We start from the raw sequence: 24040 nt of genomic DNA on the forward strand, positions 1-24040 counted from the left end.
GGCCACTGGGGGCCACGGGTCTAAAGGCCCTACAGGGGACGCCCAGGACTGGGGAGCTTCTCCAAAAGACCGGACTGTCAAAAGCCACACTGGCCGCAGGGGCGGGGCGGACGAGTCTCGGCAGTCGCAGGAGCGGCCTGCGGGCCAGCCCTGCGCGGCCGAAGGGGAGGGGCGGGACAAGCCTGCTGTCCGTCAGAAACCGTCGGCCAATCCGCAGGCGGCTCCGCCCCCGCCCCGCCCCGGAGAGGGCGCGCAGAGGACCCGCCTCCGCTGCCGCCGCCGCCGCCGCCGCCGCCGCTGCTGCCGCCGCGGGTGTGAGGCGGCCCGGCCCGGCCTGGCTGGCTCCCTCCGCCGGGCAGCCCGCCCAGGTAACCGGGTTTGGCCGGCGGTCCTGGGGGCGCTCTGCACCCTCACCTCTTCTTCCGGCCGCTGTGCGGGTAGTGCTTAGGGAGCAGGGTTGAGGACACGGCTGCAGCTGGGCCTGTGCGGGACAGTGGGCTGGGCAGCCGCCTATGCGTGTGCGACTGACTGACGGGCCGGCGCGGGGCTGCCGCGAGTGACGGGGCCGACGGGGGCAGTGTGAGGAAGCTTTGCGGGACGGAAGGACGAGCTGGTTGAGCGCGAGCAGCGCGCGCGCTCCCGCCGCCATTGCGCCCCGCGCCCCCGCCCGGGGCCTGTCTGGGGGTCGCGGGGCGCAGGCGCGGCAGGCGGGCGGAGGGTCCTTTCCACGGGCGCGCGGGCGCCTTTGTTCCCGGCGCGCGGGCCAGGGCGGAGCCTGCAGGGCCGCCCCGCCCCCCGCTCAGGCTCCGCCCCGTCTCCGCCCGCAGGAGCAGCCGCCGGGGCCCGCTCGCCGGCCGCCTCAGCCACAGCCGCCTGCTCCCGCCGGCCGGGCCTGCGCCGCCGCCGCCTCCTCCGCCGCCGCCCCCTTCCCCCTTACCACCACCCCCAGTGCCGGAGCCATGGCGGGCGCCGCGTCCCCCTGCGCCAATGGCTGCGGGCCCGGCGCGCCCTCGGACGCCGAGGTGCTGCACCTCTGCCGCAGCCTCGAGGTGGGCACCGTCATGACTTTGTTCTACTCCAAGAAGTCGCAGCGGCCGGAACGGAAGACCTTCCAGGTCAAGCTGGAGACGCGGCAGATCACGTGGAGCCGTGGCGCCGACAAGATCGAGGGGGCCAGTAAGTGCGCCCCCCCCTTCCCGGGGCCCGCTGCGCGCGGGGGCCGCGGGGGTCCGCGCCCGGCTCTTGCGCGCGCCGCGGCCCGCGGCTGGAGTGACTTGGATAAACTTTCGGGCCCTCCCCCACACCCTCCGGTCCCCGCCCCCGCCTCGGCCCGGGTGGTCACTGGGGGCGGGGGGCATCCGGGTCCTCAGTCACCTGACAGGACACCCCCTCCCCCAGCCCGGGGTTGGGGGGGGGGGGGAAGTGTTCCAAGCGCTTGGCCCAGAGGCCTAAAAATCCTAGTGGGTCTAAGATCGGCGGGGCAGGGGTCTGGTTCTTCCTAGCTCGGGAGTGGTGTTGGCCAAGGCGAGGGAAGCCAAGGCAGCGTCAGCCCACCCAGCCCCAGAACCTGGGGCCAGACCAGACGGTCACCGCCCACCACCTTTTTTCCCCAAAAGACAGTCTTGATGAAACTTTCTGGGCCCCAGGCTGGGCTCCATTTGCAAAGGAACCTTTGGGTTCCCTAAGTAGAAGTTAGGCAGATGTTAGGGTAGGGTTGGTTTTGGATCAGAGCCAGCTCTACTCATCTCTCTTGGGGAGGGTGGAAGGTGGTCCTGTTTGGTTTGGAAAAGCCTGAGAGAAGGCAGTGGCTTTTTTCCCCTGTTGCTGCTTTTGTCCTGAAGCTGAATTTTAGAGGTCTGCGTGGGTGGGCAGTCACCCAAAGTCAGGGCAAGGACTCTTGGTAAAGGGGCCAGGCTCCTCTTGCCCTTGGAAGCACATTCTCAAGAGGTTGGCCCAGAAAGGCCAGCCTCAGTGCCTTGGAGTCAGGTACTTTTTTCAAGAGCGTGCAGCCAGTTTGGGGTCTAGCCCTTTGTGTACTGCGTCCTGTATTCCATGGCTGCAGAGAGCCGGGAGCGGCTACTTTTGGTTTCCTGCCTCTTTGCCTTCTCAGGACTGAGCTTGGCTGCTTTGGGGCAGGTCTCAGTTGGGAGGAGGGAGTTAGGGGATTTTGAAAAACCCCACAGGTCTTTCAGTGTTATTCCACTTAGCGCCATGCCTATGCTGTGGCCGGATGGGCGCCCAGCTCTACCCTCCATTCCCCCGCCTCCAAGTGTGAGAGATAGTGCTGCTACCCTAGGTTGTAGGTTGCTTCCTGCAAGGACCCTCCCCCCAGAGACTGGTGTTAGAACCAGGTCCATGTGGAGGAGGGGGGTCAGGAAGTGACACCCCCACAGGAACGTCCTACAGACCTCCTTGGGTATAGTGTACACGTGTGTAGATGGGTGAGGAGATTGGGAGGAAGGAAAGTCTTGTGGTGAGGCAGCCATCCTCAGCTACAAGCTCCAGATCTGATGCAGCTGCTGAACTTAGAAATGGCAGCTGCCTTCCTCTGTGCCTCCATCAGCCCTGTCAGCCATCAAGAGAAAATTTTAGTGATTTGAGAGACTGGATTCCAAAGTAGAGGAAGGACAGATACTACAGGGAGCTGAGATAGACTCCAGGCACAGCCCCTTCCTTGCTTTTATGGTGCTCCCTCTGCTCTGCTGAATTGGTGGCCCTGGCTGGAGGTTCCTCGATAGAGATTTCCTGGGTAACTAACACTTCAAACCATGTGTGTGACCAGCAGGGGTAAGTGCAGCACACTGGTTGAAGGCAAGGCTGGATTTGAAGCCTGTGTATTCGTTGTGTTTTCCTTAGCCAATTGTTTATCTACTCTCAGCTTAGTTTTCTTATCTGTAAAACGGGAGTGGTAATATATCCACCTTATATGGTTGCTCTGGGGATTAAATAGGAAAATTGATGTAAAACATCTCACAGTGCTTGACACACTGTAAACGTTTAATAAGTGTGAGCTGGTTTTAATAATAACGATAGCATTAATAGACTGTGACTGTCCTCCTCAACCCTGGACTGGAAATGTTGAGGGAGGTGGAGCGTGGCTTTAGGAGAGGGTGAGAGTATAGGAAGGGAGGAGGATGGGGACCAAGTTCACATTTCACTTAGATCACTACCCGGAAAAAGGGAGGAAATGGTTTTGTTTTGCTTTAACTCTTCTCCTCACCCACCCACCTGTCGTATAGAACAGTACATGACAGAGTAAAACTTACGGAGTAAATCTATGGAGATTTGCACATCTGACTCCTGGGTGTGACTTTCTTATTTGTAAGATGGGGCCTGAACAGAAGGGAGGGGTGTGAAGAGGGAAGAATCCAGTCCATGGTGTCTCCGGTCTTTGGGGGCTGGTGGCAGGAATGCAGAGGACCCACGGCCCCAGCCCCCAAGGGTAGATAAGCTAGAGAAATACAGATTCAGTGATCTTATCAGCTTGGAGCATAGGCAAAGACTATAGAAGGAGTCTAGGCCCTTTGATTTTGGAGGCCCAGGTTGAAGAAGTCTGAGTAAAAATGCTAGTAGATGCTTGTGTAGAGTTCACACTTTGTAAATGGAGCCTCTTGCTGAAGCTGCCCCACTTCTGCCCATTCATGGGGGTACCTTGTTGGTGAGTTCTGATCCCTGCAGCCCCCTCTGCAGGCTTTGAGGAAGTTTGGGCTGCCAGCTGTGATCCCTGCCACCTGGCCTTTTCCTGCTGACTCTGCTAGGGTTCCGTATAGTACTTGTAGCCTGGCCAAGGAGAGAGGCACTTCTCATACCCTCATGGTGTCTGTGGACCTGAAGGAGGGATGCTGTGGTTCAGTGAAAATGCACACTGCTCATGCATCAGGCCTCATTCTGACCCAACTCCATGCTCTCTCACTTTGCCACTCGTGAAATGGGACCTGGCACTTGCTGGTTTCTAAGGTGATAGTTTGGCTAAAAAGAGGGGTGGGGAAGTGCTTTGGTGTCTGTTGTCATGGTGATGTGACAGGAACCAGGTTGATGTTTGGTTTTTTATGTTGCAGATACTGACATAAATGAATACAAAGCAATTATAGACTTCCTGCTGAGTGCTACAGAGACTTTTCATCATATTTTCTTGGCTAATCTTCACAAGGGTCCTGGGTATGTGTGTGTGTCTGGAGTCCTATCCCATTTTATAGATGACGAAATGGAAATATAGGGAGTGAATTGTGCCGTGGAGTGATAGTCCTAGTTTGTGACAGCCTCACTTAGACCCAGCTCTCCAGTCATTGGCTGGCCAGCCATCCCAAGAGGACTCAGCCCCAGGGTTGTGCTGACAGTGGGCCTCAGGCTCCATGTCCCAGTGGTCTCTGTTGCTCCTCTAAGGACAGATTTTTGTGCCTAGACCTGCATTACAGACAGCCTCAGCCTCTCTAGGTTCTGGCTTCACATTTTTCCTTCTGGTGCCTTTCTGGGGTGAGCTGGTTCAGTCAAGGGTCATTGTGGGCACAATGGCCTGTGTGAAGATTCCATGGAGGGCTCTGAATGACAGCCATGCTCTTCTATGGAACTTTTGGAGCCTCAGGCTTTCGTCTTTGATTCTTGCCTACCTTCTAGATGCTAGGCCCCTTAGATGGTAAATGAAAACAGGTCCTTGCTCTCAGGGAAACTAAAACAGACAATGATAATTCCTAGTGGTACCTTTGATGGGAGTTGGCCGGGGTAGGGAGGGAGGGGTCAGTATGGTGGCAGAAGAGAGTAAACCGCCCAGACTAGGCAGTGAGGGTCAGAGAGGAGGTGATATTGGGACCAGTTATCTTGGACTTGACCTCTGTGGCTGTCAGGCTGGCAGGGAGACAGACCACAAGGCCTGCTCTGATGGCTGGGCCCAAGGCACCTGAGGTGGGCAGGCTGGGTGTCATGGGGGTTTTCTTTGTGCTGGCTGATTGCTCCCAGTGAGAGATGGGCAAGAACACATGTCCGGATCTCCAGAGCTAGCCATCCCTGCCTGTGTGTTTCCTGTCTGACTGTAGTTTTTCCAGGGGAAGTCAGACCTCTTAGTGTTTCCTTAGCACCCCACGCTTGCCCTGACGTGTGGGTTTCCAGACCAGCTCTGCCAGGCCCCCTTTTTAGCTGGGGCTCTCTCTTTCCTGTGAACGTAGGAAAGGGCCTGCTTCACAGATGACTGGAGAAGCTGAGCATACCCAGCATTGGGCCCCCCCACCCCCGCAAGACCTTCAGCTGAGGAGAGCCCTAGGAGACGTGGTGGTGCGATAAGAGGAGGGGGAATGTTCTTGTGCACCTTGTAGAGTGTTTTGTACATGGCGCCCATGCTTCCCTGGGGGGACATCTTTGAGAAAAGGATAGTAATAGGTGACAAGATTTTAGGCAGAGACAAGAGTAAGGAATGGCCGTGAGCAGCCAATGGTAATTGAGCCACAGTAACTAGAGGTTTGTGGCTAGAATCAGTCAGATCTGACTTTAAGACTCTGTGTGTGTGTGTGTGTGTGTGTGTGTGTGTACACGTACGTGTACACGTACGTACATATACGTACGTACATATATACGTACATACACAGATGCATAGGCTTGAGTCACTGGTTAGAGATCTTGGCCGCTAACCTTGTTTTGTGTAGCCTCTTAGAATGAGGAGCATTTATTCAATAAATGTTTGAACACCTCCTCTTTGCCCGTGCTAGGCACTAAAGGTGAATAACACATGGACTGTGCCATTGAGGAACTCCCACACTCTTGGAAGAGACAGAACTGGGAACATGTAGTTATAACCATGTATCCTGTGTACCATAATAAAGGTCTATACCAAGAGCTCGGCTTAGTGAGCTGGGGTTGAGAGGAGAGAGCCAGGGAACGCTTCCCAGAGGAGGTGACCGGTGAGCTGGGCCTTGACTGATTGAAGAACTTGCCTGTGCCCACGCTGAGGCACTGGGGATCCATATGTGGGGGTCGGGTATGCATTTAGTGTGGTAGAGGTAAGGCTGGGGGTGGTGGGGAGCAGTTCCGGGACAGCCACAGGGTGCCATGCTCATAGGTTACGCTCCGTCTTATAGGCCTTGCCTGTCAGTAGAGGCTGAAGCAGGGCTGTCTTGCATTTTATCTGGGAGAAGTTGAGGGAAACCAGTGGAGCTGCTGCACTTTTCAGGAGAGAGCTGATGAGTGGGGGCAAGACTTCCTTGCTGAGGCAAGGCAAGGATACAGCAGTGGTGGACGGGAGGGGGTCTGGAGGGATGAGCTAGTGGAGCATAGTAGTTTATAATTTAGCATTTGGGTTCTGAACTCACACTACTTAGGTTGTGTAACTAACTTGCTCTGTGACTTTGAGCTTGTGACTTTCTCTCTGGGGTCCTTGTCTACAAAAGAGGGTTATAGGAATAAGCTGCACTTGTCTCGTAAGGATATTGTGAACATTTGAGGAGAGTCTTCATAAAGTGTTTCACATGGAGTGTGGCACAGTGGGCGTTCTGACAAGGAGGAAGATGAGGATTAAGTTCCCCAGGAGGACCCAGTAGTGGAAGACAGCTAATGTACCTATTGTATTGAGGGTGTGGTGCCTGGCCACCAACCCCTTTGGTTTGGAGACCAGGGGGCCTACCCATTTTCTCTCTCCAAGCTCTCAGCAGCCCTGATGTTGTTAGGGCTCTTTCCTGCTGCCAACTTTTGCAAGGTGACAGGGTAGTTGGCTGAAAGCAGCTGCCTTGGTATCATATTGGCCTATTTCTGTGTGCCTAGTCCAGAGAAATACTATCTGAGCACATTGATTGGAGACCCTTGTTTTCTGGAAGTGCTTTAATGCTACCACCTGAATATAATAGGGCCTGTCTCTGCCTCTGCTGTCACTGTTCTTGTCAGTCTTTGTTAAGTCATGGCCTTTCTTCCCATTTTGTGCTTTTTCCTCTTATATGGCTTCAAAGAGGTCAGAGATGAATAAGTCAGAGGGAGGAAGTGAGGCCTAATGTCACAAAGGTCTGATATTAGGGGATAGGAGACTTTTTGCCCCCTCTCTATTTCCTTAGAACTGGAGAAGTCAGTGGCAACTTTGAGGAGAGTCCTGGGAGAAATGGGGGTGACAAAGGAAGAAGGGAATGTGCTGGTGCTCCATGTAGAGTGCTCTGTTCGGAGAAGCATGGTGCCTGTGCTTCCCTAGAGGGAACTCTTTGAGAACAATAAGGGAACAGATGACAAGACTCTAGGCAGAGCCAAGGGTGTTGAGTGGCCTTGAGCAGCCATTGGTAATTGGGCTCCATATGACTGAAGATTTGTGGCTCAAGTCAGATTTGGGTTCGAGTCTCAGCTCTTCCTGTGACTTGGGTAAGTTACTTTAACCTATCTGAAACTGATTTTCAGCTGTAAAAGTCACTTCCTCATAGAGCTGTATATTAGCAATAGTCAAATAAAGTTGCATATGAGAGTAAGAGATTTTATGTGAAAGTGCTCTGCATAGCATTTGGCACTTGTGGGCACTTAATAAGTATTTGTTTAGTATGCTTTCGCCTTAGCTAACTACAGAGCTCAAGTTCTTTCCACCACCAAGCATGGCCACTGGTGGCTGTTCTGAAAGCCTGGGCTACAGATCTGTTTCCTGCTTGTTTTCTTTGTTCCTTTTCTGAATTTGTGCATGGAGGACTGGAGAATGAGGAAAATTGGGTATTTGAATAGTGCAGTGAGTTTATGGAGCATTTTCTTATCTGTGGTATTGTTTATGTGCCGCCACAGCTCATGTATCAATGGAGGGCAAGAATGGTTAGCCCTCTCTCATAGATGAGAAACCAGGGCCGCCAGGGTAAGGTGCAGCAAGTTCGTGGCAGTGCCGGGACCAGAGTGTAGGATCTCTGATTTCCACTACAGTATTCAGTTTATTTTTCCACTCTTGAGAAAATGACAAAAAGATAGACTATTCTGGAGGACCAACGTGTTTTTTAATGTGGACAGAGTGATCTGATCCACTCTGCCCTCTGGCCAGATGTGCTGTTGGACCAGCCCAGGCTTCTGGCCGAGGACAAACTGGACGTAGACCCTCCATCTAGATCATCTGCCACCTTCATCTTGCCATGGCACCTCCAGCAGACGCTTTCCCACACTCTTGGCTGGGGGTGAATATAGCAGGTGATGTGAGGTGGGGGCCAAAAAAGCCCTGCTCTGACTTGCTGTTACTGGCTCACGATGATGACTGCACCTCAGCCTCTGCAGGGAAATGAGGACCTGGGGCTCTGTGCTTGAGGTACTCTGAGAAGGGCCTCTCCTTGATGACAAGCTCAAATGCAAAGATTCATCCAGGTGTTCCTTCATTTGCCTGCCTAGCTGGTGTGTGTTAGGCCTGCTAACCTAGACGTGAGAACTGCAAACTCTGCCTTGTTCCCAGTGGTAGTAGGTCTCTAGGCCAGTGTGTTTTATCACTATAGCTACTCTGTCCTTAAAACAACAATAAAAAACCCCCAAACCCCAGCTTTCCTGGGCTCTTGTGACACACTGAACAAGCAAGGCAGCACCGTGCTTCCCTGGCTTTGGGCTCTGGCATTTGCTGACATGCCAAGCACCATGGGGTCCAGTAATAAATGTAAAGTTCGAGGTAGGTACAGCCAGAAAGACAGAAAAAATAATTGCAGGACCTGGGGAGTGCTGTGGAGGAAAGAAACCAGAGGCTGTTCTGTCAGTCAGGAGAGGTGAGAGTGTGTTCTGATAATGAGTAACCCCAGATCTCAGTTGCAGACAACAAGTGAGGCTCATTTTTCACTTCTACTATATGTGTGTGACCATGACAAGCCACTCCACTGGTTCTCAGAGAATGGCCTCAGTGGCTCTGGGTCAGCCTCCTGGTGCAGGGCCTGAACGCTGGGCAAACCAGGCTGGAGAGGGCTTCGGAGACCAGAGGCTGGGGAAGAATTCATTTCTGTGTCTTGGCATGGGCAGTGGTGCAGGTGGCTCTGCTGTTGGGGCAGATGGACTGCTGCCCGTGTGGCCGTGCTCTCTGTAGTAAGGTGTCTTTGTGTTCAGAGTTGAGGTACCATAGCTGTGCCACTGCCTCATTGTTATCTCCCTGCTGTGCCCTCCTTGAGCTGCCCCTGAACCTATGATGTTGTGACCATAGCTTCCTGCTGTTTTCCCGGAGGTAGGGCCTCTCATTGCCTCCTCACCGATGCTCCTAGAGTCCTTTTGCTGGATATGCTGGCACCTCCACAGGGAGCCTTCAGGAGAGGGAGAGGAGGAGGAGAGGTAAAGAAGTGTGGGAAATGGGTCTTCCTTGAATACTCTGGGGTTGGGGGAAGAGGCAGTGAGAACATGGAGTTGGTTGCTTTGGAGGGGGCTGGGGTCCCAGGAGATGGGACTCCAAGAGTCTCTGCTTACCATTTTCACTTAGCTCTTAACATTCCCCCCCACCCCCCTTGTAACACTAGTTCCTTTCGAGGTGGTGCTTGGCTAGCCTTTAAGAGGCTGCAGTGGCTGTGTGCCCAGGCACAAGTACTAGCTCTCTCCCCCACTCATCACCTCCTAGGAACTGGGCCCATCCTGGGGGAAGCAGGGAGGGCTCCTTTTTATAGCCACATGTAGGCTTTGTGTATAGGCTCTGCTGCTTCCTTCCGGGCCCTTCCCGGTGTTGGCGGGTGGCCCTGGCTTCAGTAAGACTCAGGATGCAGAATAAATGGGTGGGGCTTTCTTCTGCAGAAGACTGGCATCTCCTTTGCTGAGCCCATGCCTGGCACAGAGGACTCTGGGGGTAGCAAGCAAGTAAAGGAGGTGACTTGGTCCTTGATCCTGGGACGCTTGCAATCTAGAACATGGAGAAAACCGTGAAAGCCCAGAGCCAGCAAGAGGCAATTTGTACCTAAGGCATTATAGGCTGAACCCAAGGGTCCAGACACAGTCAGCTTCCTCTGTAGCAGCCCATCTTGCCCTGGTGGAGTCCCTCCTCCTGCTGGCTGGCATGCCAGCATTGGTTAGAGAATCTGTACAAAGGCTATGCGGTGCCTGGGAGCAAGGCGTGGGCACGGTGAAGAGTGGGCGGTCTGACGGAAGCTCCAAGCCCTGGCAGTGAACACTGACCAGACTGGTGAGGGGCCGGGCCACAGCAAGTTTGACCACTTGTTTGTGTGAGATCTAATTCTAACTCAGTAGGGGTGGGCCGTTCACTTTGGGGTTGGCTTCCTGTTTTCTTGGACACCTGGGGATATGGCTGAGCTGAGGGAAGTGGTTGTTTAAGGGATGGCCCCAGGTCACAGTGTCCTTGGCTTGGCCTTGTCTGTGGGGGGAGTAGGGCATTGACCACACTGGGCCTTTGGCTGTGAAGGTGTGGGTGTGTGGTGGGTAAATTCTAACCCCACAGGATTGAGTGACTTTAGCCTCAGGCCCAAGAGTGTGTGTCTGAGTTCATGGAGTGACTAACCCTGGGAAGGAGAAGAGGAGCTGGCCACAGGTTCCAAAGGCTTTTCAGCCTGCTTGGGGGCAGGAGTTCAGCAGTGGGGGTTGGCAGTGGTGGGGCGCGGGGGGTGATAGATTCTCTGAGGCTCTGCAGACCACTTCCCCCAATTCCAGCTAATTTTCCTCCACTTGTTGGGAGGCAACTTTCCTCTTCCTACCCTAGTCACTTCCTCTACCCAAAGAAGTAGCAATTGAGTATAATGTGCCTGTTGGCCTTTCTTGGAAGCTCTCAGCATATCCACTGAGGAGGTTAGAAAGGGTAACATATGTCACTTTGTCCAGGATTTTACTCAGGGCCCCTTGAGACCAGCAGTGAAATACAGAGAGTATCCCCTCCAGTGACCAGAGAATGCCTGGTGCCTGAACCATTTCCACAAGGATGTCCTAGTCCCTGGCCTGAGAACTGGCCCACAGTGGGAGGATGAGACTCTGCAGGCTGGGGTGGGAGGCAGCGAGGAGCCTTTAGGGGAGGTGAGGCCAGAAGCCATCTTAAGTGGGTAGAACTAGGAAATTAAAATCAGGAGGGGGAGGTCCCAAGGTAGCCATTCCTGTTGACCAGCCCCTAGCTGGACTTCCTGGGGAGGCAGTGAGTTCCCATCACCTTGGAGTGAGGTCAGAGGCTAGAAAATGCCTCAAGGCCTTGCCTGCCCAGGAGGTAAAAGGAGGACAAGAAGAGTGCCTTGGCTTGGTCTGGCATGGCCCAGAGGGAGTGTGGCCAGATGCTGAGGAGAGGCTGGCTCAAACAGGAGAGCCTAGTGGGGTGCTCAGAAGAGGGTGTCTGGGCGAGCAGGCCTTGCCTTCATGACTTCTTTCATTACTTAGTACATTTCCAACCTCCTGGTCAAGGTTGACTCTGCTGGGGGTTTAAGGGCTAGCCCCCTACCTCCCTTCCACCCCGCTTCCCCCAAGAAGGAATAGGGCTTGTGTGGTAACACGGAAAGCAAAGAGGCAGGGAGCCAGGGCTGGCATGGAGCTTCACAAGGAGCTCCGCAGAGGAGGCCACTGCTGTCCCCCTCCCATCTGCCCTCCCACCTCAGCCCCTGTGGTTTGGATCCCCAGTCAGAGGCCCCTGTTGTTTCCTTGGGGGAGGGAGGCCTAGATTTTTTTGTCTTCCAAGGCATTCCATTTCCTGCTAGGCCCTGGGGACTAAAAGTTGACAGGCACAATCCATGCCCTCACGGAGCTCACACTCCATTGGAGGAGACAAAACACGCATAGGATTCCTACTCATCTAGGTGCTTGGTAAACATTGTTGTGATAATAAATAAAGCTAGTAGGGCTTGTCCAAGGATTAGGTTGCAGGTGTTGAGAGAAAAGGAAGTGCTAAGAATGGTTCCAATGTTTCTAGTTCTTGTATCTGTTGGGAGGTGATGCTGTTAGCTGACCCGTGAGGTGTGACAGGAGGCCTGGGTTTTGGTGAGAGAAATGTTGAAGAGTGTTTTTGGGCTTGAGGGGTTTACTTTGAGTTGTTTTTGAGGTGAGCACGTGGAAATGGCAAGTAGTAGTTGGACCGAAGGGTCTGAAGCTTAGAGGTGAGGACCGTGGTGTCTGTAAGAGGAGGAACTGAAATCTGCGCATCAATAACTGGGAAAAGGTAGAACATTGGGAGAGGAGAGGACCTTGGCCTCAGCCTTGAGAAAAGCCAGTGTTTAATGCGGATAGGCCTGAAGCCCAAGAAGAAGGGGGAGACTCAGGAGAAGTTATGAAGGAGAAGCCAGGGGCAGAGCTCCAAGCAGGAGGCAGGCTGTGGTCAACCTTGTTGACTGCTCTGAGGGTCAGGAAAGAGGACGATGGGAAAGTGACTTAAACTCAGTGCTCTGGTTCTCCTGGTGGCCTGAATATACTAGGGGAACAGTTCATTGGACTTTTGAGGTGCTGGACAAGTTATGGGACCTGGCCCTGCTGGGCCCTCAGCTTCTTCTGTAGCTGGGGCCTGGCAGACACAAGTCCTCTAGAAAAAAACTTGGACAGCATCAGCCTGTGGTGGTGGCACAGGTCAGAGTTTACAGGACCTCTGCTTGGGGGGCTGACCCATGGGCTGCCTGGGGAGTTATTTAGGTCTGGATAGGAAAGTTGGAGCAAGCCCTTGTCCATAGTGCAGCTTTCCCCTGTTGTGGCATTGAAGGCCAGTGTAGGCCTGCTGTCCCTTACCCTCTTCCATGAAACTGAATGCCCACTCCCACCTCCAACATCCGAACTGCTTCATTGATGCCTTGGCTTCCATGATCCCCTCTGCCTGACACAGACAGATCAGCCCTTCAGACCTGCCTTCTACAGAGCAGTCTGAGAAGTCCCTGAGAGCCCTGCTCACTTTCTCTGTGCTGTCAACACCACAGACATCTCCCTGTTGTTCCATCTTTGCACGACCTTACAGTTATCTGCTTCCACATCTGTTTCCGCCATCAGCCAGGGGCTTTTCTGAAGGGCAGGAACTCAAGTGCCTTATTGATCTTTGTTTACCCAGGACTCAACCCAGGCCCTGATACTGAGTAGATAGGTGTCTAATACTTGTTTGATTAGATGATGGAATGAATGAATAAGCATAATAGGCAACTGCTCAGCTCTCTCCCAGCTTTGAGTTCTCTGGGTGGGGCCTCCTTTCCTTTCCTTCCTTTGTGGCCTAGGCATGGTGTTCCCATCTCTGACATCGATGGGATTAGTCTAGCATTATAGGCAAGAGGCTGCCTGTCTGGGTGGTGTGAAAGCTATGGGCCATGCAGAGGGTCCTAGTTCTGCCATGAACCACCATGTGACCAGCATAAGACCCTTTGGAACCTCCATTTTCTCATTGCTCCAAAGAGGAGATTCATCTAGAATCTAGACTTTGGATGATTCATGTGCTGGCAAGGATCCTTTACAGCTGTAACCTGAAGCAGTTAGTACATATGGGTTCAAGGTCCCATGTAGGAGGACCCTGCAGACCTCCATCCAGCTGTCTGAATGGCCTTTTCCTGTTTATCAAGGTGGGAGAGGGCCCAGACACCGAGTCAGACCTGGCTGCCCTTCTCAGTCAGGTGTTTGGGGAGGAGTGACTGATGAAACCCCAGCCAGAAGCAGAGGCTAAACTCTGCCCTGGTACATCCTGGACTCCCAGATTCAACCAGGGTTTCCTTGTGTACACCCTGGGAAGGGGCTGTGGCCTCTTTCCCCTGCTACTCTGGTTTGAAAGCAGCTGCTTCACAGGAATGGGAAGAGATAAGCCCCATCCTCACCTTCTCTTTGTTGAGTGACCCTGTGGCCCCAAGTTTCCGAGCCTCAAACCTTGTCTGTAAAATGGAGGTGGATAGCTACCACCCCTCCCCCGCCCCCCGTCCCCACTTTTGACTTCCTCTCTGGTGGGAGCTGGGAGCTGCTTCTGACTGTTTCTGTTGGAAAGTAAGAGGGGGAAGGTCACAGTCTCAGAACAGAGGGGATTGGGGGATCTGAGGGGAACTCTCCTTCCAGAGGCCTTGAGCAGCGTGGTGACTGCTGGCCCATTCCATGCCCCCTGCTTCCAGCTTTGTCAGGTGTTTTTCCCACCTGTGCCTAGGTTCTGTCCTTGCCTCCCTTCCAGGCACCTCCATCCTTCCCCTTCAGAGGTCTGCAGGCTGTGAAAGCTGTATCTTCTAGTTACAGCTGCCTGGGGGCAGAGTGTCTTTGTCTCTGGCTCCCTCTGAAGGGGGCTCTGGACTGCAGTGCCTGCCCTATCCTTGGGGCACTGCACGGGAACTTGTGTAGGGGTGACAGAAGTAGGGGGCCAGGAATTGGGCACAGAGCAGTTGCTTCCCCTCGTGGCTTCCTTCCTCCATCTCGGCATCCTCTGAAAGAGAAGGGTCCGTTCCATTTGTGTTTCCATTTGTGTTCCCTCTCCCTGCATGTGTAGTTTCTTTAGAGGGTAATGAAAGAGGGGGTGGGGTGGGGGCAACTGGGAATGGCCCATTTGTGTACCCCAGGCTGTACTTGGAAGGGCTAATGATGGAAGAGCATTTGGGGGGAAGATTTTTTTTTTAAAGATTTTATTTTTAAGTAATCTCTATAGTCAGTGCAGTGCTAAAACTTATGACCCTGAGGTCAAGTCACATGTTGTACTGAATGAACCAGGTGCCCCACTGGGGGAGATTGTCCATCTCTCTGGACTTGCTCTTCTGAATCTCCTGGTGGCCTTGGCTTAGAGCCAAGGAGGGCAGAGAGCTGAGGGAGCCCTGCTTTTTCTGTTCCTCAGAGCTCCACTAGCTTCCTGTGGTTCCCATCAGCTGCAGCAACCTTTGTGTAGGGACTTCCCAGTATTTCCAGATAGCACTGGCCCCCAGGGGCCATGTCTCCCCCCTCCTTCCCAACTGTGACCACTCCTTCTTTCTTCTATCCCCGTAGTAAACCTCACCAACTTCTGTATTTGCATATTGGTTGTAGCTCCTCTGCCTTTGTTGCCCCACTGCACCACCTCTTCCAGGAAGCCATCCCTGATAACCATCTTTGAGCATCTTTGGTCTTTGCTGCCTTTGTTAGATAACGAGCTTTGGAGTCTAACTCATGTGTTAATTCTTGCTCCTTAGCACTCTGTAAACATTTTGAGTCCTCCTAGGACCTAGGTTTTGGGAATGGAAAGAGCCAAATGTAGTATCTTCTTTGGGGAGCTAGCTCGCAGCCAGTGACCTAGGTACCTGGAAGCACTAGACAGTGTGACAAGAGTGGCAGAGCACTGGGTATGCCACTGGATTGGGCCTGATGGAGAGAAGGTGGGCCTGGCATGTGCAGAGGCTTGGAGGGAGGATTGTGGGCTGAGAGCTGATGGGCTGGGGTCCTTGCAGTTTGCTGCTTTGATTGGACCTGGCCCGTTTGGAGGAGGGTTGGACTTTCCCCCGCTTCCCCCAGCGCCCTCTGCAGGCTAGGCACACAGGCCTGGAGGAGATCTGGAAGTCCACATACCATGGGTGGGAGTAATGAAAACCCCCAGACCTGACCAGATAATATTCACTTACCTCTTTCAAGCTCTCTGGATTTGGAAAAACAAACAAACAAAACGTTCATACTTACCATGAGTTGTAATTCTTATAAATTGCAAAATGTGTGTGTGTATATTTCTGTATGAATAATTTCTGCAGTTTCATCAATTAGCTTGCCTTGTAAAAGGAAAAATATTTCACTGAAAGCATGTTTCATATCCAGAAATTTGTGATATGGGCCACTTCCTTCTGTTTTTTTTGTTGTGCTGGTGGTGGTGTTCTTGGCCATATGTTCATCATTTGGGGGGTTTAATTTTCAGTATGTCCTTCTGTCTCTTTCTGGTGAGATCACTTTGGTGTCTCTTATTGACATCTCATAGTAGCCCAATGAAGAAGGGGCCAGTAGTGGTGATCCCAATTTGCAGGTGAGAAAAATGAGGCCCAGAGGTGGGGCTGTGCCTCCTGCCTGCCTTTCCAGTGTTTGGTGTTCATGATCCTTCTCTGTACATCCTCCTTGCCCAATGGGTGGTTAATTGACCAGTAGGTTTGGAGGACCTCTATCTTTGTAGGGCTGTTTGGAAAGTGGCTTCACTGGGGGCAGGGGACGTTAGGATACTGGTTCTTGACCAAGAATCTTGGGTCTAATTTAGAATCTTGGATTTGATGCTGGGCTCCCTTCTCCCTGTCCCAGGGCCTACCATGGGTAGAATGAAATCTGCTATGGATCAGGATTGGCTGGTTCTCCTGAGCCATATTCATTAAGATACCCTGATAAAGGTTTGGTGCCTCCCCGCCCTTCCCCCTCCCCCCCCATACCCTTTCTCTTCTCTATTGTTCCTGTACTGGGCAAGAGGAGGGCTGGTGGGGCACTTGTGCCTCCACCTGATGTCTGGGAGGGGTTGGGGAGCAGGATTCTAAGACCGGAAGCAGCTCTTCCCTCAGAAGAGCCTAGCATAGACAGGTCCTCTATGGTCATTGTCTTCAACCCCTTCTCAGGCTGCAAACTGGCTGCCTGTCATTTAGTTTGTCCCCTTCATGGCACCCTCTCCTCTCCTCATGCAGTAGATTGGGTGCTGTCCCAGAGTTAGGGACCTACTTTCCCACAAAGGCGAGTTCTAAGCTGGCCCTGAGAGCAGCAACAGTACTCTTTGTTGTTTGTCTAGCTACCCACCTCTCAAAGTGCATGGGATCAGTTCTGGGGCTCAGATGAGGAAACTGAGGCTCTTAAAGGGAAAGCGACTGCCATTACTGGTATGTCCAGAAGGCAGTTGCTCTTCAAGCCTGCCTGACCCAGCCATTCAGCATTGAGTAACTGCTGGTCTTTAGTCTCTGTGGCAAGGAGTCTGTCCCTGGGCCAAAAGAGGAGAGAAGGGCGGGGGTTTCCTTGTCTGGTCATGCAAGCTTTGGTTTTGCAGATTCAGTCTTGTGGCATTCTGCCTCAATGCTTACAGCTGGCCCCTGCCACCAGGCAACGAGCCTGTTTCCTTCTGCATAAAAATCAATCCAAGGTTGGGGTGGTCAAGGCAGGTCAAGGTTGAGTCTCCTCTGTGAATATCTTTATGTCATAGTCTGTTTGCATGTGATGGTCAATTGGCTGTCCTAACAAAAACCTTCATTTTATCCATGGTCTGCCAGAGAGGAGAGCAGACTGAAGCCCAGCTATACGCTTGGAAACAGGATTTGAAAATTGATCTTTGTGATTTCAGATCTGTTTGTCTCCCGTTCTGATGCCACACCATAGGGTACATATGCCTCAGACTCCTGATGAGTGTGCAGGTGGGGTGCTGTGGCTGCTGTGGCTGCAGGGACTGCAGGCTCAAGAAGCAGCTCCTGGCTTAGAGCATGTCTGCGTGCACTGATCTGAACTTTGGTCCCAGGAGCCCCACTCCTCCATGGTGCCCCATCCCTGTGAACTCCTTTTTTGAGCTAGGGAAATGGCTGCTTGTATTCTTTTCCTTTGGCCGAGGCAGCTGCGGCCTAGCTTTACCTCTCCTAGGTCTGGGTTCACTCCCAGCAAAGCCCTGGCAGATGGCTGCATTGGTTTCCCCTGCTGCTGGCCCCTTGGACTCCATGTTAACACATTAGGCACATAGGCAGGCAGGGGTCAAAGCTCCTTCAGACTCACTGGGATCATTGGTTCCTGGCAAAGCCCTTACTGCAACACTGTGAGGTAAGAAGAATTGCCAGTTTACTAATGGGGAAACCAAGGCCGAAAGAGTGAGGGCCTGCCCAGGGCTGCAATTTTAAGACCTGTGTGGTTCTCCTCTGCTAGGTGTGGGCAAGCCTTCAGGAAGGGGATGGTCAGGGCAGGCTTTCCTGAGGGAGTGGGAGGAGGCAGATTGCCACAGGACCCCCAGGCTTCTGCCTGGAGTTCCAGGCAGCCTGGCCATCAGAAGGTCCTCAGCCCGCAGAGCTGGCATGTGATGCCAGTCCCTGGCCCAGGTGCAGGTTACCCCAAAGCCTCTCTCGAGAAGGGTTAGTCTCTATATCTTCGTGAGGATGTGTAGGTGATTAAATACCCGGGATAGTTTTATCTTGTTACTGTCCACCACAGCCATGCTTGGAGTGGTGATACTCATGCGATTCCTAAAGCATGGGCCTCAGGAACCTGGTCCTCCAGCACACCATGCCTCCGGACAGGCTGAGCTTGGCCACATTGTGCTGATGGAACCCCAGGCCCTCTCAGGTTGGAGTGAGCTGGAAGATGGGCCTTTGTCATTGGTGAAAGCCCTACACTCTCTTGTGCCACACAGCAGCAGGCTGGCCTGGCCACAGTCCCCCTGGTTGTGAGATCCTGCCCCCGTCCTGTCTCACTTCCTTGTTTCCAGCCTACCGAGGGCCTCTCAGTACCCTGGCTTTTCTTTTCCCCAGTGTTCCTTGAACATTGTTTTCCCATGGTTGTGAGTGGGTGATGAGTGCTGGGTCGTGGGTCTCTGGAAGCAGGGTGCTACTCTCCTGCTCTTCCAAGTAGTTCTCCTCTCCTCTCCAAGCTCCCAGCTCCTGGGAGGGTCTCTGTCCCTGCCCTTCCTGTTCTACTGCAGTTCTGACCCAGACAGCTGGGGTGGCTCGGCCTCCCCCTCCCCCCAACTAAGGCAGAGGCCATGCCTGTCCCAGGGAGTCTCCTCGCCTGATGGCAGTCCCTGGGGGACCAGTCCTGGCTCTCTTAGGAAAGGAGACCCTTTCTGTGTTTGTCTGGGAGGCAGGAGGATGGGAAGTGGGGTTGGGAGGTGACATAGGATATGACTTTTAAGAACGTAGTAGAGCATCTCACCAGGCGTTACATCCTTTTTAGCCTGCTGTTGCCTTGATGCACTTGGAAGGCATCAGGACCAGTCTGGCACTTCCTCATGTGGGGGAAGTATAAGGGATCAAGTGTGGCTAAGCGGGAGCTGGGGAGACTTGGACACCTGGCCTGGAGCTGCTCTGTTGCTGCTTGGCCTCCCTGGGTCTTGTCTTAGACAGGAGCCCATTCTGCCTCCAGCCTAGTCTCAGGGGAATGTGCCCAGGAGCACAGGACAGGACAGAAGTTCTCCTGGGCCTGCTGGCAGTGTGTGGGGTGTGTGTGTGTGTGTGTGTGTGTGTGTGTGTGTGTGTGTGTGTGTGCTTGCGTGTGCATGCACATGTGCTCGTGCACCCACACAGGGCTCCATGAGGCCTGGCCCCAAGCTTTTAACTGACCCTCTAGCTGCCTGCTGAGCAGTAGGCACGTCCTGGACTACTTCTAGTGATAGGCGGTCAGCTGAGAGGAAGGGCCCAGGCTGTGGAGCATGCAGGCCCTGGCATAGATGCATTTGTGTGTGTGAGGTTGTGTGCCTTTGTGAGAGGTGTGGGAGGGAATGACAGCAGCTCTGCACCGGAAAAGTGTGCTGGTTTCTGTTTCAAAGGGCAGGGTTTGTGGTTATTCTGCAGTTTCTGATCTGGGCATTTCCCCTGTTCAGCTCCTCCTTCCATCCTTGGAAACTATCTTCTCAGGCTGGGTTTTTGTGACTCAGTTCCCCCCACCCTCCCTGTTTCTACCTGAGTGTAACTCCTTGTTTCTAAACCCTCCCCCGCTTTTTGTGGCCCCTTCCCCCACCCGTGTGCCTGCTTTTTTCATTTGTTCATTCAGTCCTTCAGCAAGCCTGGCCTAGGGGGAGATGAGGAATGTTCTCTCTCTCCCTCCTCTCTCTCTCTCTCTCTCTCTCACACACACACACACACACACACATATTGCCACGAGGAGTCATGGGTGTGATTGCTGTAGGATTCCAAGTTGGGTCTTTGGAGGGAGACGATGGAGCCTGGGAGGTAGACAGTCCATCCTAGGGCCTGGGACGCAATGGGTGATAAGAAGCACTGGCCATTCTTGCGCTTGGTCCAGCTGAGTTTAGATGGAGCAGAAAAGATGGGAGGGAAGAAGCTGGGGGTGTAAATCACTGGGCCCCACCAAGAAGGGCCTTGAAGGCCAGAGAAGGAGCATGTTCTCCTCAGTGAGCAACTTTGGGAAGGATCAGAACAATGTTATTTTAAGGATTCAGAAAACTTAGGAAGGGTGGCTCATGGGTAAAGAGGACTTGGGGGTGAGGGCAGGGGTTTCAGCAGGAGGACCAGGCCTAAGGGGTTGATGAAGGCAAGGGAGCAGGGAGTGAGGTCCAGGTAGAACCAGTAATGCTGTGATGGGAGCAGCTGGGGTTGGGGCTAGAAGCAGTGCCTCTATTTCAGGTGGGATAGATGAGGCACACCTGTGGCTGGAAGGGGAGGAAGAGGGCCCGGTTCTGGACCCCTTAGGGCATTCAGCCAGAGTGGTGTACAGTTGGAGCTGGGAGGGCACTGGGGTGGACTGTAGTGTGCTAGAGCTACTCCGGGCTCCAGATCTTCTGGGCCAGTCTGGGTTGAGAGCATTTGAAGGGGCTGTAGTGCCAGGGCAGTGCTCAGGAAGAGTCCTCTCTGGTGGTAAGCCAGGCTTCTTCTGTTTGAAGAGATCTTCCCTAAAGCCGTCTCTATCTGGCTTAGAAAGTCTGCCCTCTCCAGGGTCGCAGCCAGCACCGGGTGATCATGTGGGTGTGTGGTGGGAGGCAGCCCTTCTCTGTGCTGCGCAGTGCTAGGGCCCTCTCCAGGCCTGGGGCTAGAACCTGTGCCCCAAGCATACTTTGGTGAGGGAGCAGAGGAAGGGAGCTTGCATTGAATGAGCTCCGGTGTGCCACATACAGGGCTGGGCAGTTTTGGCTCTTAGGACTTTTGATCTTACTAGCACCCTCACTGTTACTTGTTACCTGTGTTAACAGATGAAACAGTGGGGTCAGAGCGTTTGTCATTGTGCTGAGGTCACACAGCTGGTGGGAGGTAGAGCTGGGATTCTAGTTCAGGCAGTCTGATCCCAGAGTCCATGTATGTTTTTCTACCACCCTGTTTACTAGAGAAATTCAGTCAAGCCCTTGGCCTTATATATGGTAAAACTGAGACTGGAAGAAGTTAAATGAGTCACTTGGCATCATCTCTCTTATTAGTGGCTGAGGCAGGTTGTCTCCCATTCAGGCCCCTGTGCTTCCCTGATGTGTACTGTGTCAGGGCAGGGGAGCACCAGGCCCTTTGACAGTCAGGATGGGGAAACATCCCTTTGGATACCCACTGCCAGGCCTCTTGCTGAGACTTGCTTGGGCATGTCTTTAGGTGGTGAGCCTTTTCAGGGGTACATCAGTCCCCTGGGCCTGATCCCTCATTTCTCCCATGGATCCTGAGACAATTTGGGTCTTCCTAGCCCTGCCCTGGGACTTTACAGTTTGGTTTGTGTGTTTTGTATCAGGAAATGGTCGTCACAGAAGAACAGCCTTAGTCCCCATTTCTCTCTCTCTTAGAGTCCAGCTTTTTTCCAGGTCAGAGTGACCTGCCTACATTCTCAGCAAGGGAAGGTACGCAGGATGGGGCTGTCTGCTCCCTCAGACAGCTCAGCTTTTAGTAGAGGCCTGTCCTTAGGCTTAGCCCAACTCTCTTTTACCAGCTAGTGGGACTGTGAGCATTCCTGGCTCTGCCCCTGGACAGGGTGTCTCTCTTTGTCATTCTTCCCTGAGGGAGAGTATGGGAATGAGTGAGGAAACCAGGCTGCCCTCATTTTGGTGTGGACTCAGAGACCCCAGCCTGATCTTGGTCTCTTCTCTGTCTTCCTAGTTGACATTCGAGAAATCAAGGAGATCCGCCCAGGGAAGACCTCACGGGATTTTGATCGCTACCAAGAGGATCCTGCTTTCCGAACAGACCAGTCACACTGCTTTGTCATACTGTATGGGATGGAGTTCCGCCTGAAGACCCTGAGCCTGCAAGGTAGGAGTCCAGGGTCTGGAGGAGGTGTAGGGGGTAGTTAGAGGGAATATCTACTGGCTCCTGGCTCGGCAGGAAGTATGTGTCCTCAGTTCAGCTCTTTACCCCTTGATCACAGCTACATCTGAGGATGAAGTGAACATGTGGATCAAGGGGTTAACTTGGCTGATGGAAGATACATTGCAGGCGGCCACACCTCTGCAGATTGAAAGGTAAGAACCACCCCTGATGTGGTTAGGGTTGGAGGCATTAGGTTCTAGGGAGCAGAGGCAGGGACATAGGCCTTTGTGTGCCCGGACACTGCCTACTGACTTCCCCAGAACTAGTCTGGCTGGAGAAGTGTTCTCACTTCAGGCTTCTCTCCCTCCAGGTGGCTGAGGAAGCAGTTCTATTCAGTGGATCGGAATCGTGAGGATCGGTAGGTTTTGAGCTGTGCCTGTAGCCCAGCAGGTGGTTTGGGGCAGCCAGAACAGTAGCCATGTCTCTGAGCAGCTGCTGGAGAACCAGAGGACCCAGGGAGGCCTGCCTTTAGCAGAGCTGGGGGGCAGGCGAGTGGTTCTGGCACAAGTAACTTCCTGCAGAAAGCCCTCTAATGGCCTTGGTGCAGGCTGGTGAGAGAGGCCAGGGACTATAAGCTGTGTGCCCTGCCACTGGGGACAGAGACAGGACATGGAGAACTGGCTCTGGGTGTTCTACAGAGAGGGTCAGGGGCCTGTAGTGTGTAAGGGGGTGCCTTCTGAAGCTCGTGCCTTTGAAGCTGTCCTGTGACAGAGGGGCCAAGGAGAGGTGGAGGACAGAGATCAGGTCATGGTAAGGGCATTTGACTGCTGCTGTGAAAGAGCTGGAAAACCACAGAGGGTTTTGAAGGGAGGCATCTGGTGACCTGACTTGAGTTGCACAGGAATGCTGGTGCTTCTGGAGAGTCCAGGGCAGGGCAGAGCTGGAGAGCTTGGCCAGGGAGCCGCTTCAGCATTCCAGGTGGAAGATGAGAGAGTTTGAGTGGGCGGGGGGAAGGAAGCGGTTGGATTTGGGCTCTAATGTTTTGTTTTATTTTTTTTTAAGTTTGTTTATTTTGAGAGAGAAAGAGGGAGAGAGAATCCTAAGCAGGCTCCGCGCTGTTAGCGCAGACCCCGACATGGGGCTCGGTCTCAAAAACCCTGAGATCATGACCCGAGCTGAGATTAAGAGTTGGATGTTTAACTGACTGAGCCAGCCAGGCGCCCCTGAGCTCTGCTGTATTTTGAAGATAGAATCCAATAGAATTTCCTACCATTGATTTTGGCATGCAAAAGAAAGAGGAGTCCAGGATAACAGTAAGCTTTTTGGCTGGAGCATCTGAAAAGGTGGGGTTGCCATTGACTGAAATGGGGAAGGCCATGGGAGGAGCACATTTGGGGAGCTTACGGGTTCATTTGGGGTGTATTAAGTTTTATGACGCCCTTAGATGTCCAGGTAGAGCCATGGAGTTGGCAGGAGTGAGTTTAAGGGAGAAGTTGGGGCAGGAGATGTTACCTCAGGAGTATAGAGATGTTTCTTCTACAAGCCATGAGGCTGGAGATCACCTGAGGTGGGGGGTGGGGGTAAGCATAGCCCAAAAAGGGAAGAGGGCTAGCATCTGATCCCAGGCTGCTCGGACACTGGGGATTTGAGAGGTGAAGAGGTGCTGGCCAAGGGAAGTAGCAACTCGTGAGGTAAGAGGAAAACCTGGCCGGGGGCTGGGGGGGGGGGGGAGATTTGGAAGCCTGGGGAGGAGGGAATGGTCGGCTGTGCCAGGCCTTGTCAAGTGTGTTGAAGACAGAGAGGTGCCCTTTGGACTTGACAGCACAGAGGTTGTTGGTGACCTTGAGGAGTGGAGAAGCGAGTTCAGGGAAGGAAAGGGAGTGTGGATGGCTCCTTCAAGGTGTTGCTGTGAAGGGGAGCAGAGAAGGGGGTGGTAGCTGGAGAGGTTAGCTGGGTCAAGACAAGTGTTTTGGTCAGAGAGATAGCTTGCTTAGCTTGTAATGCTAATGGCAAAGAGTCCACAGAGGGAAAGCTTGGTGATGCAGCAAGTTTCCTAACCTGCAAAGCAAGGACCCTGACAGTCTCCCTCCTGGTGACTGGGGGTCAGAGATGAGCCAGTGCCTGCAGAGAGCAGGCACTTGCTCAACAGCACTTGCCAGCACCAGCTAAGACCACTCAGTACAGAGGTGGATCCTGGAAGGAAGTTTTGCTGCTGCCTGCCAGGCTCCTGAGCAGGAGGAGGAGGGGAAAGCCCCCCTTTCCCCCATCTTTTCCATTCTGCTGCCAGGGCCCAGCAGTGTCCCCTATCCCCAAATCCTGGGCCCCGGAGGGCAGGGACACTTTCCCGTCAGACCCCAGGAGAGTGCCCAGTCACCAGCAGTGGTAGTTCACTGAGC

At 53.5% G+C, this 24040-nt stretch overlaps 1 protein-coding gene across 2 annotated transcripts in view; it reads left to right on the forward strand.

Annotated features, from left to right (window-relative positions):
• The first annotated feature begins 251 nt into the window (after window positions 1-251).
• PLCG1 (phospholipase C gamma 1) overlaps window positions 252-24040 on the forward strand; it is a 37253-nt gene continuing 13464 nt past the window's right edge. For both annotated transcript variants that reach the window (XM_086702196.1, XM_086702197.1), the window contains exons 1-5: window positions 252-368; window positions 828-1176; window positions 21495-21647; window positions 21763-21856; window positions 22015-22062. In XM_086702196.1, the coding sequence (XP_086558322.1) occupies window positions 960-1176; window positions 21495-21647; window positions 21763-21856; window positions 22015-22062 (512 nt within the window). In that variant the 5' untranslated portion in view covers window positions 252-368; window positions 828-959. The remainder of the gene's footprint in view (window positions 369-827; window positions 1177-21494; window positions 21648-21762; window positions 21857-22014; window positions 22063-24040) is intronic.

Source organism: Puma concolor, chromosome A3, assembly GCF_028749965.1.
Source record: "Puma concolor isolate L17-30 chromosome A3, mPumCon1.1.hap2, whole genome shotgun sequence".
Taxonomy (NCBI): Eukaryota; Metazoa; Chordata; class Mammalia; order Carnivora; family Felidae; genus Puma; species Puma concolor.